General features: G+C 38.6%; 1 protein-coding gene across 12 annotated transcripts in view; it reads left to right on the top strand.

The window, feature by feature from the left end:
• Positions 1-24279, top strand: part of BANP (BTG3 associated nuclear protein) — a 131621-nt gene that overhangs the window by 5789 nt on the left and 101553 nt on the right. For all 12 annotated transcript variants that reach the window (XR_010465913.1, XR_010465912.1, XM_065028808.1 and 9 more), the window contains exons 2-6: positions 3931-4075; positions 4805-4899; positions 6181-6380; positions 22748-22870; positions 23421-23596. Coding sequence is in view for 10 of the 12 variants with exons in the window: in XM_065028808.1 (XP_064884880.1) it covers positions 4006-4075; positions 4805-4899; positions 6181-6380; positions 22748-22870; positions 23421-23596 (664 nt within the window). In the remaining 2 variants the exon portion in view is untranslated. The remainder of the gene's footprint in view (positions 1-3930; positions 4076-4804; positions 4900-6180; positions 6381-22747; positions 22871-23420; positions 23597-24279) is intronic.

The raw sequence follows: 24279 nt of genomic DNA, 5'->3' as shown, positions 1-24279 counted from the left end.
GAAATGGTTTATTTGAAATACAATATTTACCCTCACTAATTAATATGAGAGAGAAGATTTATGTTTTGTGCACGTTTTTGTATGTTAACAAGCTGTTGGATGTTTTTGATTCTACACCTTGGAATGACGCCCTGTGACTTTGTAAAGCCATCAGATATTTCACTAAATAGGTTTGTTTACAAGGGACTGCTCAGAAGAATTATTTTGAATTAATGTTTTAAAATAGATTAATTAAATTGCATTAAACTTGTGTGGAAAACCTAATCTGGAATTCAGGTGAATTTAATTTAGTTGCTTACAAATATTAATTTACTTAATTAAACAAAGACTAATTCTGTGTTAAGTGTATCAATTCTGAGTAAGAGTATTGCGAGAGATACCTAGTGCACTTTTGTAATCTGCTTGAAATGTAAACCTTTAGTTATCTCTGATTAGGTTTTTTTGGGGTTCCTGTACTAGAGCCACGTCCCAGCAAATGGTCATAGGGATGAATTCTCTGTTCCCCTTTTGGGCTTTGTTTCTGAATATGAAAAGCTAAGAACCGGGAGGAATGTTTGTCTTTACTTTCAACTCGTAATACACACATAGGGCAATTAATATTTTAAAGCTTTGATGGGTGATGAAATAGATTGCATCTGTTACTGGAAGATTTAGTTCTGTTCCTCCATATTGATACTTGTTCCTACATATTGATTCCATCTTGGAATCTTTGGACTGTTTTGAAAAAGTATTTTTTCCTTTGGGAGGTAAGAAGGAACTAATGCAGTATGCTTGCCATTTGTGATTATTTCTGTTATTTGCTGTGATTAAAATGAGAGACAGTTTTTAATGAGTGCTGCTTTATACAACAGGAATGGGTTTCAGGTGGGTTTGCAGGGCGAGGTTACGAAAGGGGTGTCTGGAGTGGGGAGAGGGTGGACAGGACAAGATCTGGGAACTGGCTGCACAATGGACGAGGCCTGAAGGGTCAGAAACATGGGGGGTAATGGAGATTTGGAGGCACTAGAGGCTGAGGTGGGAGCAGATGACTGATACGCACCCTAACCTGGTTTTTCAGTTTTTGGTTGGATAAGAGTTGAAGGTGTCTCTTTGAACCCTGACAAAAACCCTCTGGAGAAGTGATGAATGCGGAGTGGATCCACCTGAACAGCTCGGTTGGAGTTGGGCTGGCCAAGGCCTCCTGTAGTTTATGTATTAATGAGTTTTTTTCCATTGTCTGGTATAAGCCTCCTCCAGATAATAGTTAATTGACTATAAAATACTGCTCTGTTGATCCAACCTCCACATGCTGGTTGGGGGAGAAAAAGGGGGCACGTTTCATGTTGCCGTTGGAGTCTGTCCTTGCTTCCTGGCTTTCTGTTAATATTTCTTTCTTATAGTATAATATTTGTTCCAGGTAATATTTCAGCATTGGCTTCTTAATGCAAAGGTTCATACATTTGATTTAGAGTTAATGGGAACTGGGGTTTCAGCCAGAAGAAAGGAAAAAAGCAAAAGAATAAGGCTGGGAAAGCATAGCAAATTTCAAGAAAGTAAGTGTTTTACGTGAGGAAATGCTGGTAAATACTTCACAGGGTAAAATATGTGGAAACTATATTGGCAAAGTTATTTTGAATCTGTTGACTGAGGCTTTTTAAAGCTGATAAACTAACTCTAATCCTGTTAAATTTTATTGGGCTTTTACCCTTAGTTCTGACAGCAAGGTTAGACCACTGCTGAAATTCTCTGTTAGAAATTGAAAATCTGAACTTGGAAGAGGAGCATTTTATTCAAGTTGTGGTAGATGCTATGCTTGCAATACGCAGTGTAGCTTACTCGGGCACTCCTAATACACACATCCAGCATTAATATCACATTTATTTGTTTTCTCATCCTGTTTTGATCCAGGAGCTCACTTGTGCCTGTTGAGAGGCTGCTATGTGTTCTGTCAGGACTCTGGCTAATTGCCCATGAGCTGCGTCTGACTTGCTGAAATTGTAATAAAATGTGTTTAAATGGAAATAAATACTAATGTTATGAAGACACACTGCTGTGTATGTGGAGTAGCTGTTCTGCCAGTCATAGCTGGGTGGTTACACACCTGTTTAAGACTCAGAATATTTCGGTACTTCTTTTCTGATGAGAGGTTGAACGCTTTCCGTCTATGGTCCGTGAGAGGTGCAGGACAGGTGTCAGAAGTGTGAAATTATTTTTTGTTTGTGTTAAAGAAAGGTTTAATTCAGTAAGTTTTAATAATGAATTTTAGAAGGCTACATATGTGCATCACATGAAGTATTAAAGTGGATTTAAAAGCGTGCAAATCCTTTGAACTGTCTTATGAAATATTGATTTCTAGCTATAACTGGTTTAAATGCAACACATGGAGTATCAGTGAAATCTCAAATCGTGTAAATAGACAAAGTTTTTTCAAGTTGGGTTTTGTTTGTCCTTTTTTAGCATTTGGAGTCGTGGGTGCTGTTCCTCAAGTTGAGGGCAGGGTTCTTATTATTACTAAATATTGCTAGCGGTTTGTGACATTATGAAACAGTAACCGTAGCACAGCTGTTTTATTATGTTAGGCCTGGCTGCTTCCCAGGATTTCTCAGAAATGGCAAACATAATTTGCCAAAATGGCATCCACATGCACTTAGATATTGCCAGGTTTTTCGGGCGTGCTGCCACACTGTGCTGGCCCAGCAGTTTGTTATATTTTTTTCACCGTGATCAGAATTTCAAATGACTCAGTATTGGCAGTGCGGGTATTTTGAATAAACAACTGTGATGTGTGGGGAGTCCTCTGGAGATGGGTTTTCACAGCGCGCAGGCCGCTCTCAAAATTCTTCTATAGGTTGTGTGGCCCTCTTCAAATAATTTCTGCTCCACCTGTCTGGCTGAATGGCTTTCGTGTGCTCTAGTGGAACAGGCACAGGGGAAAATCTTTCTGCATAGTTGGATTTGATTCAATGTCAGTTTTAAGGGATGAATGACTATTTCCATTGGTAAACCTCAAATTATCTCTCTAGTGTGTTCCGCTTCGGGTTGAAAAGGAAAAAGCGGCTGATTTCTTGGTATTCATTGTCCACCCTTTTGTAAACTGTGGGAAAGCACAGATATTGAGTGGTTCCGGTGATTTTAATTCAATTTTACAGGCTGAAAGTTTCTCTTAAAACATTAATAAATAACCTTGACAGAGAATTCTGAGGGAGCAGGGCTGAGAAATATTTTGGCTTTAAAATCAAGACAATATTCTGAAAACAGTTTCATCAGAATTGAGCCGTAGAAAAACCAGGCAAGGTCAATAGCCAAGAAAAATGGCCAAGTTTTGCTTCAAGTCTGGGTGTGATGAGCTGCTCTCACTGAATGTTTGTGAGGATTTTAGATGCCTGTGAAGATTCACACGTTCAGGATATTTCATGTACATATTGATCTGTACAGAATGCAGTAATTGCAAATCTGATGTGGCTTGAGAGCTTCATGCGCTTCTGCAACATCAAGACTAAATACTCAGATCTGATCCTTTCCAAGAGCTAAGTAATAATTTGTAAATTAAACCCCTGCAATTTAGGAATGGTCTTGTAGGCTCTTAAAACTTCTGAAACAAAAAAAGTCTATGTAAAATAAAACATTTTATTTTGTATTTTATACGGATGAGCTGCCAAATCTCCGAAGCTGAGTGTTGTCTTTGTCCATTGGGAAAATGCAGGAAGGTGGAAAGCCGGAGCTTGACTCGGTCCTAATGTAGAAAGGTTTATGCATAGAGGGGGATGCAGGTGGTTCAGTCCTTGCCTCTTTGATAAAGGGGCAGTTGATGCCACTGGATGATCACTCTGTAGGTTGGTCACTTCTGTTAAAAACTGCATCTTCTTTTAGAGAGAAAGAATGAAAAACACAAGGCAGTGTTGATATAACAAGTACACCTGTATTAACACTCCCCCTGCTGCTGTTTTTCAGGATTGCATGACTTGTCCAATCAGTTCTCCGGGAACCTGCGGTGGTGCGTGACGGGATATTGCTGCCTGGTTCTGAATGATGTCAGAGCAGGATCTGGCAGATGTTGTTCAGATTGCTGTGGAAGACTTGACTCCAGATAACCCAGGTACAGTAAGATTGGTAGTGATGGCCTGAGAAAGATCGTTTGGAGTATTGCCCATTAACAAGGTGCAAATCACTGTTGAACTTCTCTTAAAAATGTAAAGCAGTGCTGCAGATTTTTTTTTCTGAGAGGCATTTCAATAGCTTAACTCTAATATCTTTAATACTCTTCAGATCAGATTATCTTTTTATTTTACTTTTCTTTTAAAGACTTTGTTGCCTGGGCCTTTTTTTGTGCATAGGTAGACTAGTGCTGAAAACCTGGAAATATGGCCTGCTGCAATGTTTTTTTTTGTTCTCCAGATGAAATATGTTCTAGGCTTTCCCTCAAATGAGAACTATCACCCATCTATTATCAATTGTTGTTTTACTTGTAAAACAGTTTATCTCATACATTATTAAAATTCTTTGTGTATATAACAAAATGACAGTAAAATAAAAAACCCAAACGCTTCCGAAAGCAAATGTTGTGATATCCCTTACTTAGAACTTGACCTTCTAAGCAAAAATGTGTTGTGGTCAGCTGCAGTCGTTGATGGGATAAATGTTTTTAGAGCAGCAATAAACCATTGTCATGTATTTAACAAAACCCAAGTAAGTGTAAAAGAATACATACTGTATGTTATAATTAAATGCCTTTTAGATTTCTTTGGTTTATCCATTTGATGTATTTTTAATTTGAGACTTGTGCTCGTATATTATAAACGATGACAGTGCTTATTTCTCTTTGCAGTTGTGTTGGAGAATCATGAAGTGACAGATGATGATGTAGAGCCTGGACTGAAACGTCAGCGGATAGAAATTAACTGCCAGGATCCCTCTATTAAGGTTATGAGAATGCCTTTTTCTGGTTTTATTTGCAATATCAATTAAGTTAACTTTCTTGGGGAAATATATCAAAAGAAAAGAATGTAAAATAAAGAGTTTATACTTAATACTGGAATTATTCATAGCTCTCTTGTAAATGTTTATTTTTGTGCATAAATTTTAAAATCTGCACGATTGGCTAACCTTCCAGTGTAAAACCAGTAGCAGGAATTTGATATACAATATAAAATGTCATCAGAATTAGTCCAGTGACTCAAACATTGCTATTGGCATATTTTTCTAATTAACTGAATGAATTTCACCTACAAGATAAACTTGGGCATGTGTTTTTGTTACAATTTGTAGATACTTTCAGCATGTTTTAAGTTATTTTAAGCTAACAACCTTCTCCTAATAGCTAAGCCATGTTTGGTTCAGGGTTTTCTGTCCTTGCACACCTTTCCCAGCTGTTCTCACTGCTGTGCTTTAGGCGATGCTTTGGTCTTGGAACATGAGCATGGGAGTAGTATTTTCCTGCCCCGCACATTAAATAGTATGTAATTCTGTGTTTTTGAAATGATGGTAGAAGCTGAAGCTCCGTATTGGGAGAGCTGCGCTGTAAACCAGCTGGATTAGCTATGTTCGTTGAAATGCCACAAGATGGCACAGCTGCTGTTTGCAGAGGAGAATGTGTGTAATGTTCCCCTCGAATGGCCTGTTTTTCCCAAGAGAAACCAAGTCGAATATGATTTCTATTGAATAAAATTGCTTAGGAAAACACATTTTATTTATTTGCTTTTCTTGATTTGCTGTTCAGGAGAAAACTGAAGTGAGCGGCATTAATTGTGTCTGAGGTTATTTGTGTTGATATAATTTCCACTGTAATCATCTAAATTTATCTGTTTGGGCAGGAAAAAAAAATCTTACTTCACTTTATCCAGGACAATGCGTTCACTGATTTATAATACTTTTGTTTTTCCATGTATTGAATGAAAGGCTTTGGCATGTCATTCTAAATGATTTTATGGTGTATGAAATCACACTAACAAAGTGCTTAGGTGAAAATGTGTTTGGCTCAGATGCTTTTGGCTTCTAAATAAAGATCTGGAAGAATTTGAGAATGCTAAAATGCTCCTGGATGTCATCAGATTTGTACGTGGCTGAATTTTGTCACTAGGCACACTGCTGGTTCCTTTAGGACTGTTTTCCAGTCAAATTTTCTGGAGCATCCTTATGTGTATGTTGCTGAAGATTAATGCCTAAGTTTTTAAAACCATTTTCTTTGCATTCTCCCGTTTCTAGTCATTCCTGTATTCCATTAATCAGACAATATGCCTGCGGCTGGACAGCATTGAGGCCAAGCTGCTGGCACTAGAGGCCACATGTAAATCATTGGAAGAGAAGCTGGATCTCGTCATGAACAAACAGCACAGCCCCATCCAAGTCCCCATGGTGGCAGGTTCTCCTCTTGGTGCTACACAGACGTGCAATAAAGTCCGATGGTAAGAAAAGAACAAATTACTCATCAATGTGCTTTTAAAAAGAACGTAAATCCATTTATTTGGCATCCGGCTCTGCAGCTTTCTGTGTAGCTGTCAAGAGCTCCGTTTGCTGCTGATGAATGTAGAATTAATTTATCTCAAAGATAATTTTTATACCAGTTTCATGATGTTACATAGAGTTAGAATGAGACACTGGTCCATGGACAGTTTGCAACTATTTCCACATTTCATTTTGACTTAAACCAGACTGATTCATCCATCCTCTGGAAAAGTCTCATCAGCTATTTTAGACACGTTTTTTAGACTTGCTTTGCTTTTATTTGTGTGGCTGCTTTGAGTTAATGAGTTCATCATCCTTCTAATTACTTCTCATTTTATTTTTATTCATCAGAAATACAATGGAGTTTGTCTTATTTATTTGTTTTCTAAAGACTCTTGCTAGAATTTCTGTGCTTATTTGTGGTTAGAAGTTGGAAATGGGAAGTCTGTTAAATAATCTACTCCACTTGGATGAAGCAGCAGGTTTGACCTGCAGTACCTTATGTATGAGTTGCCTAATGTGGTTTTAAATATCTAAATCCTGATGTGCCTGTCATTTTGCCATGGAGATGATTCCAGCCAGAGAAATACGCTTATCAAAAGATTCTATTGTCTAACGACTTCTCCCCCCTCATTCATGTTTTCATAGTTAAAAACACTTAATATTTCTCTAAATAGTTATTTTTCATTCTCCATTACAAAGGTGTATAGGCAACTGTCACGTCTCATACCATTGTAGTTGAGATATACTAACTTAATCTTTTTCAGCCTGTTTCCCCCTTTTCCGTTTAATTTTTCTTCCAAGTAGGTGCTGTGTCTGCATTGACCTGTGGTTTTGAAGGCTTCGCAGTCACACACTGAAGAGGTCAATTATGGCTGAGTTCTGTATCAAAAGTAGTAAAGTACAGGGAATAACTGTTTGGATCACAGAGCAAGTCACTGGAGTATTACAACATTTTCACTAAATACTCTTTATCAATAATTATTGCTCCAGGAACTCTCTTTAAATCATTTAAATCATGTTCCATGAATGCTTTGTAAATTGTACTACTTGGAGTTTCTTATGGGATTTGTCAGACCTGAGGTTATTTTTTTCTTGAATTCTGTAACCATTGGAAATCTGTCCTGTGTGTTAATGGGGAGCTTGGTGTTTAATGTTTTGGTTTGTGTGTACGAATTTATGATGGCAACTTCTCAGTCTGAACGTAATTTAGATAGAAGTCTTGAAGACACTAAAATTTTCTACCCCAAGTATTTGTTAGTGTTGGTCAGAAGTCACCTATTATCAGATGTGTGTGGCCAATAGAGCACTGAGGGGTTTTTGTTTTTAGCAGTTTATGGCCTATATGACTCAAAAGAAAATAATTAGAGGTGTGTGTGTTTAACTTGGCATTAGCAACACTTCAGTTTCACATGTTTCACTGAATTCCCAGTCTCTCATTCATAAGAACCTTTATCACTTGATAATTTACAATTAAACTCTGCATGGAGTGTTCTTTTATGTCAGCTCAGTATTGCTCCCTCTTCCCCTTACGTTGCAGATGGCAGCAGGGAGCTGCCAGCAGGAGTTGGTATTTTGGGTAGTGATCTTCAGATTCTGCATCCGAAGGAGATTTTTCAACCTCCTTCTCTTCTTCCTGCCACTGCAACAACACCAGGTTTGCTGCTTTACCAAAAGCGTTGTAGTTAGCAAAGGCATGTCAACCAGATGGTGCTGCGCTGCCGTGAAAGCAAACTCTTGTTCTTTTTCCAATAAATACCTTAGGCTTTAATGTTTTCTCTTCCACTCTACAGTGAATTCTGTTTACAGTTTTTCTGGTAATTTAGTTACGTGACTTCATTTGGTGCCGGTTTAACAGAGTCAAAATTTGTTTTACGGCAGTGCACACAATAAAATATATTAATTGTGTGTTATAAATTCACAGTTTGATTGCTTTGTGCTATTTGTGCTTTTCAAATTAAATTAATTTCCTAAGACTTGTCCGTTCGAAATATGCTTAGGTGGGCATGTGAAAAGGAGGGCAACTTGGCCAGAGGAACTGTCTTCTGTGTCAGCTGCTGGTGGAATTGCGTAGTTCCAGCCTGGGCGGTGAGTTCAGAGCCTGCACCAGGGGCTGCCGTGGGAGCGATGTGGAATTTTGGGCTGTGTGCAGCACTGTCCCTGGCTGGGTGTACAATGCAGTGATAAATGCAGTCTGTCTGTATCGCTGCATTAGCGGTCTCTTCCAACCAAAGCGATTCTGTGATTAGGGAGGCCAGACTCTCGCTTTGTGTAACGGTTGTCAGATTTACGTTCAATGCTAAGTTGTCTTTTCTAGTAAACTTAACACATTGATTTGGTGGGATAACTTGTACCTTTTTTTCGTGCCAAGCTGTAGTTTCCAAGTTTTAAAAATTCTTATTAGTGAGCTGAACCAGAAGTTTTAATGGAGACTTGCAGTAAATGAGGAACCACCCCATGTTATGATCTGCCAGGACAGAGATGCAGTGCATTTTAGCCTCTTGTTCTGCTTTCTGTCTCTTTATTAAACACATGAGGGATGATATGTGTGGAAATCTTCCAACACCCTTTTCTGGGTATGTGATTTTTGGAGGCTTGCCGATGTTTCTTGGAAAACTACAAAATGTTGAATTCGGAAGTGACAGTGCTGCCTACTGCTCTTGATATTTTGCTTAAGTGCATCTTCATGAAAGCCGGATTGTGTTCTCAGTTCTTTTGTTCTTATTGTTTACTCTGATCCACTGTTACAGTACTTCATTATATACAGACTAATTGCAGCGCAGATAAGGAATAAAGGCTGCGCGGTGCTGTGTAATGAATAATTTGTCTGACAGTTAAGATACAGAGGAACAGTAGTTTAGATCTCCAAGTAAGAAGTGTAAGCTACAGCAAGAACTAACCGGAGGAAACTTCTTTTGAAAGGAAATAATTCCAAATTTATGAGATGGAAACTGTTTTGGAAGAAAGAGTCCAGGACACTTCCTGATGTGGGGTTCGGAATCTTCATCCTATTCCACAGCAGCAGCACGTGGAGGTGGTGCTGTGGGTAACAGTGGGACCTTGCCGAGTTTCTGTTAGTGGGCTGTAGTGTTTGGGCTCATCCTTACCCCAGCCATAGTGTTTCATTAGCGTTTTAAGTCTCTCAGACCTCTTTCTTTTTGTCAGATTTGGTCAACACAGTGCAAAGTATTAGTTGGAATTGGAGAAACAACATGATGGTAAATCTAGTTTTATTTGAGAGAAAAAAAATATAAGGGTTTTATCAAATATTTTCTCAATGTTTGGTGGTTGCTGCTTAAAAATACATAGTTGTCAGGATCACCCACAAAGACACAGTCTTAATATAGAGTGTCTTAAATTTCTTTCTTGGAGTAAAGGCTGTCAGGAGGTTTCAGAACTAGTGGAATGGATGGCAGAAATCCTTAGGTTGCGCAGAGTTATGTTGAGCTATATGGAGCTTGAAAAGAGCCAAGAACAGTAGCAAAGTAATGTGATAAATTAGTAACGGAGTGTGTGTATTGTCCTGATGTTCTGAACTTTTTCTGCCTTTGTGCAGCTTTGGTACAGCCCTGCTTTCCCCTGTCTGTGACATTTCCTGGCACGGTTATTAAAAATCTCTAATTTATTTTCTTGATGAGGTACCATGCTGGTCAAAAGTTCCAGTAGCTGCTGAAAGTTTTTTGGATAAGAGAGTTGGTGCAATGCCCGGTGGCTTGTCAGTGTGGCAGCCTCAAATGATAGGTTTGAAATTTACCGTGTGCCCAGGTCTTGAGATTTATCAATTGATGAACACGCAGTGTGACAGTGCGACTGAAATATTTCATCCATGTTTTAGAGAAAAATCTTTCATCTGAAAGATTTTAGTCCAGAAACTCTGTTATTTTTGTCAGTGTCTTTCCATTAATCATTTTTTCTGAGCGGGTAAGCCCAAGTATGAATCGTTAAGGTTGATTGCTTCAGATAGCATAGGAATTCGTTTTGGTTTCACAGAACTCTCCATCATTTGTTTTTATGGGTCTTTTCTGCAACTGCTACATTGTACAATTCTACTCTGTCATTCTGGAAATTTTTGGTAAATAGGTGTAATTGAGAGCAGTTTGAAAAAATGTGTTAAATTTGGAGAGGATTTAAATTTAAAATGGATATTTTTTCATGCTTAATAATAAAAGTATTTCTGAGGAAATACAGAAATTCATGGGTAAATGGAGTTTTCCTTCAGGTTTTTTTTTTTTGAGCCTTTGTCAGGGTGCAGTTGAAATACAGACCACACACATCTGGTTCTTTACCGTGACTGTTTGTGGCCGACTGATGAAAGATACTGATCGCTAAGGGTGGGGGTAGAATTGCGTTTGTTTGTGTCCTTGGTGGGAACTGGAGAGTTAAATGGAATTGCAGAGTTTAATGCGCTCAGGTTTTGTGCAAAGACCTCATAGAGTGGCCTTGGACAAGCCGTGTTGGTGGGTTAGACATCAGCTTGTTAAAGTGGTGCTCGTTTGTCTTGTCCACAGTTAATTGTGTATTGGTTGGTTTCAGAAAACAGCGTTTGTCTTTATTTGTCTTGATCTACAAAATATTTTTGTACATGCTAAAAGTGAAGCCTTGACGCAGTTGTATACCAGATGGGATGTATGAACTTGCCTTATTTTTGTAGGTGTTGATCATTAATATATTTGTTTTACCGTTAAGTTTAATCAACAGGGTGTATTAGGTTTCGAAGAGAGAGATTTGTTCATCTGCTTCGTTTGCAATGTGCCAGTTGGCAAAACCTTTTGGCTCCAGAGTTCCCAAGCTCCAGTTCTGTGTTTCTGCTGTATGATTGTTTCTTTGATTACAAATGATTTTTGTTGTCAAATAATGCAAAGTTGAAAACTGAGATGATTTTAAATGAAGTTGTGAAGCAGGGAGATGTGGCTTGGACAGAATTGTAGGGTGACTGTTCTTGATTTAGCAAAACTGATGTTGCTCCTGCATAAAGCCTTTAGGAAAAACAAACAAACCTAAAGAAATGTAATCAAGGTATTGGTATAATAAAACAAAATAGTTAGACTTCTATTTTTTTAAAAAATAAATATATTTTCTGTGAGTTAAAAACCCCATTTCATGTTTCCAGGTGTTGAATAGCTTTTTCTTTTTTGTCACATGCTTAGCATAAGGTTTTCTATAGATTATACTAAACTATTCTGCTATGCTAATCCAGGCTTTAAAAAAGAATAGTAGTTCTCCAGTTCTTATTGCTAAATAGCGGCTGTGGAGTCTCTGGGGTGTATAATTAACCTCTTGCCCACATTTGCTGCAGTTGATACTGTAAATCATTAGGTGATGCGAACCACCATCCAAGTTATGACTATTCTTTCTTTCCTTTTTTTTTTCTTCAGTTCAGTGATAAATTAGCATTGTAAACCTTTGGGATTGTTACTTTCTTTAAATGAAGTTAAGAGCTAATTGTCCCTTCCTGAAAAGACACCCTTTCCAGGTCTGAAGAGCCTCCATTTGCAGATTTTTAAGTAGCCAGTCTGAAACAAAGCATGAATTGAGGAGCACAGTATCCTGAAAGATGGTATATGGTTTATTTTCTAGTTGCAGGTACATTACTCTCCCTGCTGTGAGCCTGATCTCATGCACTGAACCCTAGGCCTGAAATAATATTGCCCTGGGAGCAGATTGAGTCCTCAGGACAACCCAGGCAGGTCAGCAAAGGGTGGAAAATTAACCCTGTTTTGGGGGGGTGAGCGGGAGTGGAGCGTTACAGATCATGTCTTGAAAATACAATCAGTGATTTGGGGTGTTAATCAGAATGTATTATAAAGATTTTATTTGGAGAATCTTTGGAGTTCATCAGTTTTTCAGAAATTCGTGGCACTTTCTATAAGCAAGGCAGGTTTATTTATCCTGCAGGATATTTTCTGTTGGAGCTCTGTCTGGGGCCTCACCCCGCACAGTCTTTAGTGCAAACCTTGAAGTCTGGGAGGGGCTGACAAACACACAACGGAACTTTTGTCATTGTTTTGGCCTCAACCCTGTGCTATCCATAAATTAACAGCCTTCCCCCGTCACTTGCTGTCATCAGTCAATGATGTTGTGTGCAAACATTTATTTTAAATTGCCAGTTTGAGTGTCATGTCTGTAGCTTCAGCCAGTAAGAGTTCTGTTTCAAATGAAAGGGTTTGTTTCGGGAGGAATGGAGGGTGATGGTGCTGCCCTGGTGTCAATGGCTCTTTCATGCTGTTCTTGTCTGGCTATGGAGGGGTTGTTGGAAAATCGCTCAGTTGTCTCCTCCATTTTCACCACCTTTATTATACTCACAATTAGGTAACAAATGAACACAATGAAAACTTGATGACTTGAGAGGATTTTACCCCTTTTTATGAATTTAAAGATTTTGTTCAGAATCTCAGGTTTCTTGAAGAGCATATAAATGTAAGCAAAATTTTGATATTTTGATAAAAACTTCTGGTAAAGTGGAAGCTTGGCTAAGAGAGCCAGAATTTGAACTCCATTCATAATTGCATCTATTAGTCCACAATGCTCTTACTTTTCCTGCCTTCTTGGGCTTCTCTTTTCAGTTCTATCATCTCCTGTTGTGTGGTGTTTGTTTTTTTCTTATTTTTTATTTATTTTCTTTTTAAACCTTACTGCAAAACAGGTTATAACGTTGTTTCTTACGCATGCATTCATGTATAAACACACACATACTTATCTCAAAATTATGGTTCTGTCTTGCATTCCAAAATTCAGTGTATGAAAAGGAATGTATCACCTACAGGAGTTCTTGGATTAGATGTCGGCCCCTCTTGCTTTATCCAGGGCTGTGTAGTGTTAGTTTGGCTGCAGTATGAAAAAATACTTGACATCTTTGATTCCTGCGAACCATGAGAGTGTTTTCCAAACTCTCCTAATTTGTCACAAGAACTTACCAGCCTCGACATCTCGAGGTTGATTCTGGTCCTTCACAGCAGTAAGAATATTGATTTACATCTTCTTATTTTACCTGTATTGAAACAGCCGTTTCGCCTAGAAGTACCTGCTACAAATCAAGTGGACTTCTGCGCTTCATTATATTTAGGATCAATACAGCTTTGTATTGAAAATAGTTTAAGAACGCTCATGGCTGTGATTTTTATCGTTATTTGCTGTATCCTGTACGATCTAAAGCAGCAGTGCTGCAAACACTGGAATTCTTGCTTTGGGTATTTATGCTGGAGACTGCCATATTCTGAATTAAACTCGTCCTGTTGATTGTCTGTCTGTACTTTTTGTTACAGACCATCAGCAAGTGCTCTAGATTCCATGTATTAATGGTTTGAAGGTTTTACATTTACTCCCTTCACTATTGGGAGTTAAAATTCACACAGGCCTAAGGAGAAATGGTGTCTTGGATTTACGAAGCTTGTACACCAGTGTTCTCATTGGAATTTTGCATTCCATTATTGTTGCATGGAGATATCGAAGAGCCAAGTGTTTAGTAATTTGTTGTTGGGATTTGATAAATCCAGAAACAATGTGTAACTTCCCCATAGCATTTAAGTTGAGAGAGCAAGGTCGGTTATGGAATTAAAATAACCATTTAATACCACCATTTCATCTGTGTTTTGGAGAGTTCAATAATTCATGAGTATATGGGATGGAACTTAATCTATAAAACTTTTCAAACTGACAATGATTTGAACTGTGTTGATTCGCTCTCCCGAGTCCAATTTTTTTGAAGTTAATGGTTTTTGATGAAATATTGTTCATAAAAGTCTAATGGTTCAAATGAGAGCCCAGCAAGTAGCAGCTGATAACTTATGTCTGAGAAGTGGATGTGAAATGTGTGGCTTGAATTTTTTCAGTTGTGGTGATAGCGTTTAAAATGTGCCTGTGAGGCTTAAAACACTGAAAAAGAATCTTTTAGAAAGATATAATTTTGAATTCTGAAATGTAATGCTAGGTAAGTTTTTCAGCGATATGCACTGAAAGAAAGTCCTAGGTAGCAAAGTTCCTTGAAGTTTTAGGCAAAGGTTTCAGTCTTGTAGATGTGTTACAAGATTTACTATTTTGCTATTTGCCACGTAACCATACAGTAAGTTCTCCTGGTTGTTGCTCTCAGCCCATGACAAATGTGAAATCCTTTAAATATGAAGGTTTAAAGCATCGGGAGTATTTTGTGCTTGCTCTGAACCACATGTGAGCAAACAGTTCGTTTATTCCCACTTCGCTAATATGCAGGAACTTTGTTCTGCATCTGAGACCTTAGTAAATCCTTTTATTTTCGCTTTGTAAAGGAAAACCTTTTGTGCAAGTTGAGACACCAAAGTCAGCAATGCAGGTGTGTGCAGACCCTCGTGGTGCGATATTTTGCTCTTTGTAACAGCAAGCTAAGAAAAGAGAGAACCAAATGTGCACAGAATTTGCCCTTTGTGCCAAGATGTTTTAGAAAGCAACCTCCTTTAGTTGTTAAGAGTATCTGAGAATGAAAGAGAGATGTGCATGGGGATCAGAAAGGCTTTGAGTTTTACACACAGATTTACAAGTGTAATTAGTGTCTAAGAACATTTAAACCAATTATAGTAGTATTAAAAGTGCGGGTTAACCTGCCCCCTTGCCAATTCCCATAAGGTCACATTAGATGAGCTCTGGGGAAAGCAGAACTTTAATTCCGTGGTTCTGAGAGCAGGACCAGCTCTTGCGTTCAAGAAATAAAGGGCGCATGGCTTGAAATTTGGTTCAGGACAAGTGCTTTCACGTGGCTCAGGCTTTGCCTTCTACCTGAATAAGCAACTGAAAAGGGTTATTGTGTTTAATGAAAGCTTTTACCTTCTGAATGTTGTAAAATGGCTGAAAATCATTATTAGTATTACATTTTAGTGAAACTCTAAAAATCTTGCTATATTTGAAGCAGTACACGAGACTATGGAAGCACATGCTACATACTGTGTATTTTCAGAAGTAATTTATCAGGCATATAATAAACAGAAGGGGGCAGAAAAGCCTTATATATTCATTTGGATTCCAGTTTTGACAATTTAAATATTTTTAAGGTTGCAGTCTCTGGAGATGCTTGGCAGTTTGAAAATGCAGCAGTAAGAGCACTCCCTGGAAACCTGTCCTGTAAGTTGGGGTGTTTAGTTCTGCAAGTACAACAGAACGAATGAAGAGGAGAACAGCTCATCAGTTAAAGGGGGCAAGTTTTTGTCTTTCTTTGGAAAGGACAGAAATTTCAGTTACATTTCAAAATAATTTGCAGAAGAGTTTGCACTGGATGAAAGTACCAGTAATAGTATTTTTAAAAAAACAACTGGTCTTGCTACTTCCAGAAGATAACACACAGTAATACAGTGTGAAGAGAAATAACCTGCGGTGGTTTTGGAGCTTCCTAGTTTTACTTAAGCAAGGTGGAAAAGAGCTATCGGTGGGTTCAGAGCTTCAAAAGGATGGGGCAGCCGAACGTGCAGCGAGGGCTCGGCAAGGCTGGCGAGATGGCAAAAAGCCCATCTCCCATCTGCTTTATTTGGCAGCAGATGCTATTTCACCGATACGTTTCCAAACTTAAAAAAAACATAGTTTGGAAATCCAAGTGTCTTTCCAAAGAGAATTTTTCCTTTTTGTGGAACTGTACATTTTTGCATATCTTAGGCTCAATCTCTTTGTTCCGTATTGAAGGGTGGAGTATGAGACAGGAAATCTGCTCTCAATAACTTTCAAAATTGCATTTTTTGTAAAAAGTGAAGGATGGTGTTTCTTTACCATCCCTTTGGGGTATATGGAAATGAAAGACCCAGCATGAGCTCTCAGAGTAGCAGCATCCTTGACCTTGCTATAAAAATGTGCCTGTGGCAGCAAGTGTATGTAACTGGTTGGGTAATTATGAAAAGCAAGAAAAACAGAGATACACGATGGAAATTATTTACAAACAGCCTCTGTAAGAGCTGTGTGTTTGAGTTCTGTTTGCAGGAGCCTCATGTTTTCTTTATTTGCAATTTATCTGGATCGAGGCTTCAGTTACTGGAACTAGTGTCTTGAAAGCTGGTTTATAACACTGCTTTTGTCACCCTCAAACTTCCAGCCACACCAGTCAGGCTTAGGCTGATAGGACACACTAGAATTTGTAAGGAAATCTGGAAAATAAATCTAGAAGTAGCTGACTGTATAATAAAGGATTCAAAGTCTTTGGTTTCACACAGTGTTTTCTAAACATAGAGATTTCTGGTTTAGTACTAAGGCTGCAGTGGATCGTTTCATCCATAGTGACTGTGTTCAGGATCAGTCAAGCCCACACATTTTGTTATGGAAAATTAGTGTCCTTCCCTTATGGATCAGCCTGTCTCATTGCATGTTCAATGGCATCTCCAGCAGCAGTTCCAGAGGTTAAGGCTGGAAGAAGGGTAACAACTGTGACATTATTTCTATACTGTCATTTGTCTTCTAAGAGGCTTGTATTAACCTGTTAATTTTAAGTTATGGCCTGTCCTTGTCCATAATCAAAAGTAGAAGACAACTAATTAATGCCATTTCTGATACAGTATCTTTTCAGTCCTAGTTATGTTGCTTGCACATGGGCTGGACATACTGATTTTGCTGCTTTTGTGTGTCTGCTTAGGCCAAAAGGTTCTTTGCAGACTGTGTTTCACTGTGCATTTAATTTTTATGGAGTTCAGTTGTGTTTGAAATAAGAGACTTATTTTTTTTAACAAAGGAAAACCAAACAGGGTATGAAGTTGCTCGTGCTATACATCCCAGTGTTGTAAAATCCCTGAGGTAGTAAACTTGACTTTTTCAGAGGTGAGTTCTTTGGGTCGGTTGCCATCTGACTGTTGATGAACTAGTTGGCAACAGGTGTGGGCAATTGTGAATGATTCCTCTTCATTGTCCAGGTGTGTTTAACTTGTCTCTGAGCAGAATAATCCACAACAGATTTTAGCAGCTTTTAAAACGGGTTAATAAAGTTGGTCTTAACAGCAGTAATTTATGTCTTTCTGATCGTCAGCCAGTTCAGGGTGCTCTCTGTAGGTAAGTCTGAGTACAATAAACTCTACAGAAATGTACGTAAATAATGTAATGTCTGGCTCTTACTTGAGCTGAAAGGTTTTTTTTTTTTTTTCAAATGTTCCTAAACTGTTAAATGCAGCATTTATTAAAACATGCTGTTGCTTTATCTTTATTATAAATCGATTACAGCTTTCTCGGTTTTCAGATCCATCCATCTCTCCCGTGATGGCTGGTGTACTTTGGCTTGTCTTTTCACCGGACCTAATCGTTAGCACTGTCTTTATAATGACTGCTCTGATGTTCCAGATGCAAAGAATCCAAAGATAATTTTTGATGACTGAACTCTTTGTGAAGATGATGGATAACACTGCTGCTTTTCTGGCAATTGGCTACGACCAGGCCAATGCGTGGTTTAGGAACATTAACATCTTTTAACTGTTCAAGTGCCCGTACAACTCGGTGCCTCACGGTGGGCGTCCCACTGGTCTCATCTTGCTGGTTTGGTTGTTGGCAAGTTTGTTCTCTCTCTGGAGATGAGGAACTGTGTTCATTTTTTTAGCATAAATCCAGTGTATTTTGGTGTATGCTTTGCCAGTTTGTGGTTTTGTTCGTGTTTACCATAGTGTAAATTCATAAGTCAGTTTTTTCATTCCTGTTAGGATGGGGAATCTTAACTGTGTGTGCAGAAGGGCAAAGGAAGCAGGTGGTCATCAAGAGGAGCCAGTATTTTAACATTATCTTTCTAAATATTGGTGAGAAGATCTAAGGGGTGTCTGTTCTTAAAGATGGACACAAGTGTTAGTGAAAGATAAAAAAAGAAAGGGAAAGTCTCCTTGCCAGCCTTGCTTTCCTTAGGGCTGTGCTTGGGTGGACCTGCCGTCCTCATCTCCTCTCTTTCTGCAGCTTCTTCTAGGACATGTGCCAGAGGAAGATGCGAACAAGATCAGCACATGCTCTGCGGGTCTTGCCATGACCTCCAAATATTATAAATATGAGAAAGAGCAGCACACATGGATGGTGCCGCCTGAACGGCTCTGAGCTCAGCTCTGTCTCCAAGCTCTGATTTACATGTTTTCAATGTTCACGTGTGCAAAGGAGGCTCAGAAATGCTTGAAACAGAGGAAACTCTTGTTTATCTTTTTAACTGTTTGAGCACTGCTATAAATATTCCATTAACTAGTCTGTGGAAGTGTGTCGAAGAGAAGAAGAATGTCTGAAAATTTCAATCTGAGTTTTTCCACAAGTAATTTTCATCCATTTGGAGAAACGCTTTTGCTCGTGTACCTTGTGGAAGATAGAAATGTCAGTTAGTTCCTTTTGCTTTATCTTTCTCTCTTTCTAAATGAAAATCTCATCTGGGGAGAGGAGGAGACAACGATGGTCCTGGTATTGCCAAAAGTTCTTTTATGTCATTGCTGCATTCTGTGCGATTGACAGGTTATTGGCAGTGAAAACCCAACAGTTAAACTAATGATCATATCTATGAGTCGCATGTTTTCCATACTGAACGTTACCTTTGGCAGCAATTTTCTTATGCAAAATATAGAACGTCCTTTTATATTAAAAAAAAACAAAGGCAGAAACTAAATATGCACACTTGAAAATCGTTTATTGTTTTTAGAAATATATTCACCTGTCATTTAAGAGATTATTTGGTAAGCTGCATTTAAAGAAATTCTGTAGGTTGCATGCATTTTCAATTTTTTACTAAGTTGTGTCCAAGAATAGGCAGATTGCAGCACCAGGCTCTCCAAGTTCTGATGCTGACGGGGAAAGGAATCTGTGAACACAACTGGAAACAGCGGGGTCTGGACTCCCCGTCACCCCTTGGAGTATTTTCTTTCCATTTTCTTAATGAATATAATACTGGCAGCGCTCATAGGAACAATTGCTTCATTTGGGATCTGATTGAATACCAGCATCTTTCCTCCTGCTTCTTCCTGACCTTTGTTTTCTGTATTTTAGTACATGAGGAGTGATTAAAGTTGATTCATCTTCAGTGTGAGATGTACAGACTGGAAAAAAGGAATTAGAATAATCCAGTATAAGGATACATGAGGCTGTGTAATCTTTAATGGTTTCCTGTGATGGACTTTGTCACGTTGGCCCAGGATTTTGAATATACATAAAATTCCTTATTTAATTTTGTGTATATTCAGCAGATTTCTTATTGTTTTCTCTCTTTAAAGTAAATGAATAAATCTGAAAGCAGAGAATGGAACATTTCACAGGGAAGTTACTGGGAAGCAAATTCCGGTATCTGCAGGGGATGTCTGGATATCTGTTTGTCCTGTGTACGAACAGGGTTCTAAGACCATCTTCTGAAACTCTCCTTTTCAAACATAATGGAGCCTTTTTGCATTGGTCCCAGTTGTTATTTCTTTTTCGTCCAGATAAGTAGCCGCTCAAGTTTCACAGCATCAGCTCTGAAAAATTTCTCCCTCGAGCTGCCTTGTTGTCAGAATTTGTCAGCAAATTGTGGCCATTCTTGTTCTGGGTAGAGCGAAGGCCAGCATTGTAGTTTCTTAGTTCATATTTAGGATGTTTTGAATGGAAAGAGCATTTCATCCTCCTCGTGCAGACTGCTTTGGAAAGCATCATTCTTCAGGAGTTAAGCATTGAACATAAATTAATTTTACTTTAAGACTGAAAAAGAGTTGAGTGAGTTTTACTGGAGTCTATGTGTTAGTAGATACAAACCACAAAAATAATCTTTTATCCAACACTGGTAATAGACAAAAAACTTGATTCAGTAATTTTCAAACTAGATGCAGGGTTCCTACTCAGCTAGATGAATCACTGAGAAGGGTTAATTGGTGGTTGTAGGTTTGTTGTGCTGTGCCAACCATTTCCAAAAGCTGGTTTTGGCTGTTCTCTACCTCTGTGCTTTTTGCGTGACTCGATTTTTCTCTCCAGAACGCATCACAGGTTCTTTGAGTCCTTGCTAACAGTTCGTTTCCAAATGGAGAACAATTGATGGGCGATTGGGCAGTTGCTGTGGCTTGTTACAGAGATTTGACTTGTGTTTGTGGGATCTGGTTTTGCCTTTGTGCTGTTTAGCCAGGAAAACACATCTCAGGAAAATGTTAGTGACTCCTCCCAAAATAACAGTGCAGGTAGATTTTTCCTGTTGATGATCCATTCTACTAACTGAGGAAAGTTAATTCTTAGAGAGGAACCAGTGTTGTCATGGGTGGTTTTTTAGGGATGCATTTGATTAGGGATGCGTTGAAGTAAGCAAGCGTGAACATAGATGGGTGCATTGAAGAGGGGATAAATCTGTGCTGGTGGGTGGTATAAAAGTATTTCCTTATTCTAAATTTGCTTAAACTAGTTACATAGCATTGGCTTACTTCTAAATATTGTCTTCCTTAAAAATGAATTTTCTTAAAAAGGCAAAATCCCCCAACCTCTTCCTTGTTTTATGCCCAGTTTTAGGCTAAGGCTCTTTTTCAAATATAAACTTAATAGGACCAAAATCCTAAGGACTTAAAAAATGTAATTTTATTGCATTTATCTCTACAGCTGAAATTAATTATTCAGAGTGTTCATTAAAAATAAGCTTTGGTAAGTGACATTTTAAACAGGCATTCAGAAGTGATTGCGAGGAAGGTGGTGATAAAGAGCAGTGTCTAAAAGGAAGCGTCAAATTCTTGAACATTTTAAACTGGCCTGTAAAAACTTCGTATGTCGCCATTTGGACAGTTTGGGAAATAACAAGAGCACGTTGCTGGGGGATTGACGACGTTGCCATGGATCGGTGTTTTATCAAGGCTTTGGTGTGGGAATTTTTAAAGATGAGGTTCTGGCATTGAGTTGCCTTTTTTTTTTTTTTTTAAGTGGTAAGAAATGTGTGAGGTTTTTCCCCTCTTTATAACATAGAAAATTTGGAAAAGGCGACTCTCATAGCATCATGACCCCTTGTACTCTAGATAGCAACTAAAAACACCCAACGAAAAGCCCCCATGTATTGCTTAATACAATCTGAACTGCACATCCCCGTGAAAAGCCGTAGCACATGCTGTACTTGTCTATGGTCTGACAAACATCTTGCAGAGCTCCCCAAGGGTTCGCTCCATCACATCACTGGCAGCCCACGAGGAATCCCGTTTGTTTTAGCAACCAATGCAATTGCTGCGAGAGGGAGGATGGCATCAGGCCCTGGGGCTTTCTGCATCCAAAAAACCTGTGGTCAACCAGTTTATCTGTGCCAAAATTGAGATCCATCTATTGTTAGCTCTTCTGACAGTTTCTTATCTTCTCTTTAGGTCTTAATTGTAGATATTGTAGCGCTTAAAGTATGATGTAGCTGTGAATATTCAAGCAGGCAGGCGCTCTGTTGCAGCTGAAATAAGCAGTTGCTGTCATCAGATTTGTTTAATTCGTGTTTCAACAGTTAGCCAAGGAATACAGTTAAGAAAAATAAATGACAATCAGTCATGTTTGAGCTGTTGGACCAGTAAACACAATAGTGGGCTGTTTACTGTGGAAAGCAAAGAATGAGAAGGAAGCTTTCTCTGCCTCTAACCCACACATTTGCTTCTAGGTTGTCTCCTTAAATTTATGATTAACACAGTGGAAACAGTCTGGAATATCAAAACCATGTCTGAGGAAATTGAGTAATGGTGTAGGAATAATGCAACGCTTCTCTAGTTATTTCCTTCTATATTGTCATCAGAAGTGATAGAGAAGGCTTTCTGGTTTCCCACACACTAAATGTTTTTGTGTTGTTTGCTTTAGAGTTGTGTTTTGTTTTCTCGTTATATGAAATGCACACAAGTTCAGTCTGGTCACTATTTACAGTTACAGTCTGTCCGTCTTCTGCTCTGATGCTCCCCATCCAACTTCTGTCTCCCTGCCCTCCCAAACGATACACGCTTTTTAACTAAGCTCCTCATTTTGCAATAATACTTTTACATTTTTTTTCTGAGGAATTATCCTACTAAACCCAGTGCGTTGCCATGTGAGTTGGCTGTAGTACCTCTGAACATGCTCGCTCTTGGATTTTTCAAAACAAGAATTTGGTGGCTCTTTGGAGCTGTGATTTACAGATTTCCTCCTGCAGATCTTGAGTCGCTTAATTCTTTATCGCTTTGCCAGAGGTCGCGGGCTTTTATATAATTCCATTGAAGCCATCTGTCCTCCGAAAGAATTTGAGTACTTGAAATGGTGCAGATGTCAAATTCGATGGATTACCAGCTTTAGCATTTGATACATAACTGCGATACTGGGAGAAAGAGCAAAGCTTAGAGGCAGCCTCTGGTTTTAAGTAGACTATTTAAACCCTAAGACTGTGTTAATGTATTATTTATAAGGTTTATTCCTTTACATTCCATTTTCCTCTCTGATTTTTGTCTTGCAGTGTTGTTCCTCAGACCACAGTGATCCTGAACAACGACCGGCAGAGTTCGATTCTAGCCAAGATGGTTGGGCAGGAGGAGCCATTGAGCAGAGCGGCCGATTCTCTGGAAAATATCCTCAGCAAGTTAGTAGCAGTTCTGAGAATCCTCCCCCTTCGTTCCCTCCATTGACAGATCTATGTCAGTCTCTGCAGCAATGTGAAGTGCAAAATGGGGAATGTCCTAGGTAATAAAGGGGGGGAAAGTGATCACTTGAGAACACGCCAAGATCTTGTATTTAACCAACCGAAGAATGTGCAGCAGCCCAGTAAGGCTGGTTAAAATTTGTACTATCTAAAGCAAATTTTAAGTTAAGTGGAACTGGAGATTCTGGGTAGAAAATGGTGTTATTGTTTATGTTTTTATAACTTTTTTTTTTCACACTGGGCCTAGACTTTTCAATTGATCCAAATTTAGTAAGCGTGCATCTAAAATTTCTCATTTCTTCTGCTATTTCCCTTTGACTTTATTTTGTGAGAGAGCTCTTAGTTATAAACAGGAGTAGTCTTTTTTAAAGGAGTATGCTTTTCTAATGCATTAAATTTTGTTAATTACTGTTTTTCACTCCCTTATAACGGTGCAATTCCTGCTTGAGGGTTGTGTTTTCCCAAAGTGACGTGGTTTTGTTTTCCGCAGCGCGGTTCCCGGCCGCAGGCAGAACACCATCGTGGTGAAGGTGCCGGGGCACGACGACAGTCACAACGAGGACGGGGAGAGCGGCTCTGAGGCCAGTGACTCTGTGTCCAACAGCGGGCAGTTGGGAAGCCAAAGTATCGGGAACAACGTGACGCTCATTACGCTGAACTCTGAAGGTACGATTCACTGATTAACTGGGAGGATGTCTGAGCCAAGTAAATGTGGTGGTGGAACGAACTTGCGATTCAACTGGAAGCGTCAGAGATCGTGTGGTGGGTCCTACCGAGAATTGTCAGGCAGTGCAGCAAGTGTCAGGTAGGAGTGAAGGGATCTGAATGAATCGTTTACTTGATTATTTATTTTAAAAATATTTTATGTTTTATTTTTATAGTTATTATTATTATTTTTATTTTTACTAATTTTGCAGTTAATTCAAATGGCTTGTAAAATTTAAACAGCATACCCCACTATAGCACTATAGCTTTACATTTTAAACCCTTTAAATTAACACATGCAACCCGCAGGGCTGCCTGTCACCAAGGTGAAATATTATTTCAGGAAAATAAATGCCTTCTGTGGGAAATAAAATCTACTAGTTCATCTCCTCCTGTAACTTACTATGACAGTCTACTTGTGTAATTATTATTAATGTAAAATAGTTATTTTAACAAGGAAATTAATATTAAATACAGACTGTTAACAGGATAGCATGTAGTGTCAGCTTTTTATGAGAACTCCTCAGGACACAAATCAAATGTAGTGAAGCCTAAGGATTTTAGGTTAATCTTATGTTGTTTTATATGTTTAGCAATCTTGAAATGAATGTTAGTTGCTATATTTTAATCACAAAGAATATGGG

This window comes from Columba livia, chromosome 13, assembly GCF_036013475.1.
Source record: "Columba livia isolate bColLiv1 breed racing homer chromosome 13, bColLiv1.pat.W.v2, whole genome shotgun sequence".
Taxonomy (NCBI): Eukaryota; Metazoa; Chordata; class Aves; order Columbiformes; family Columbidae; genus Columba; species Columba livia.
Note: the sequence above shows the minus strand (reverse complement) of the source record. Positions and strands in the feature narration are given on the sequence as shown.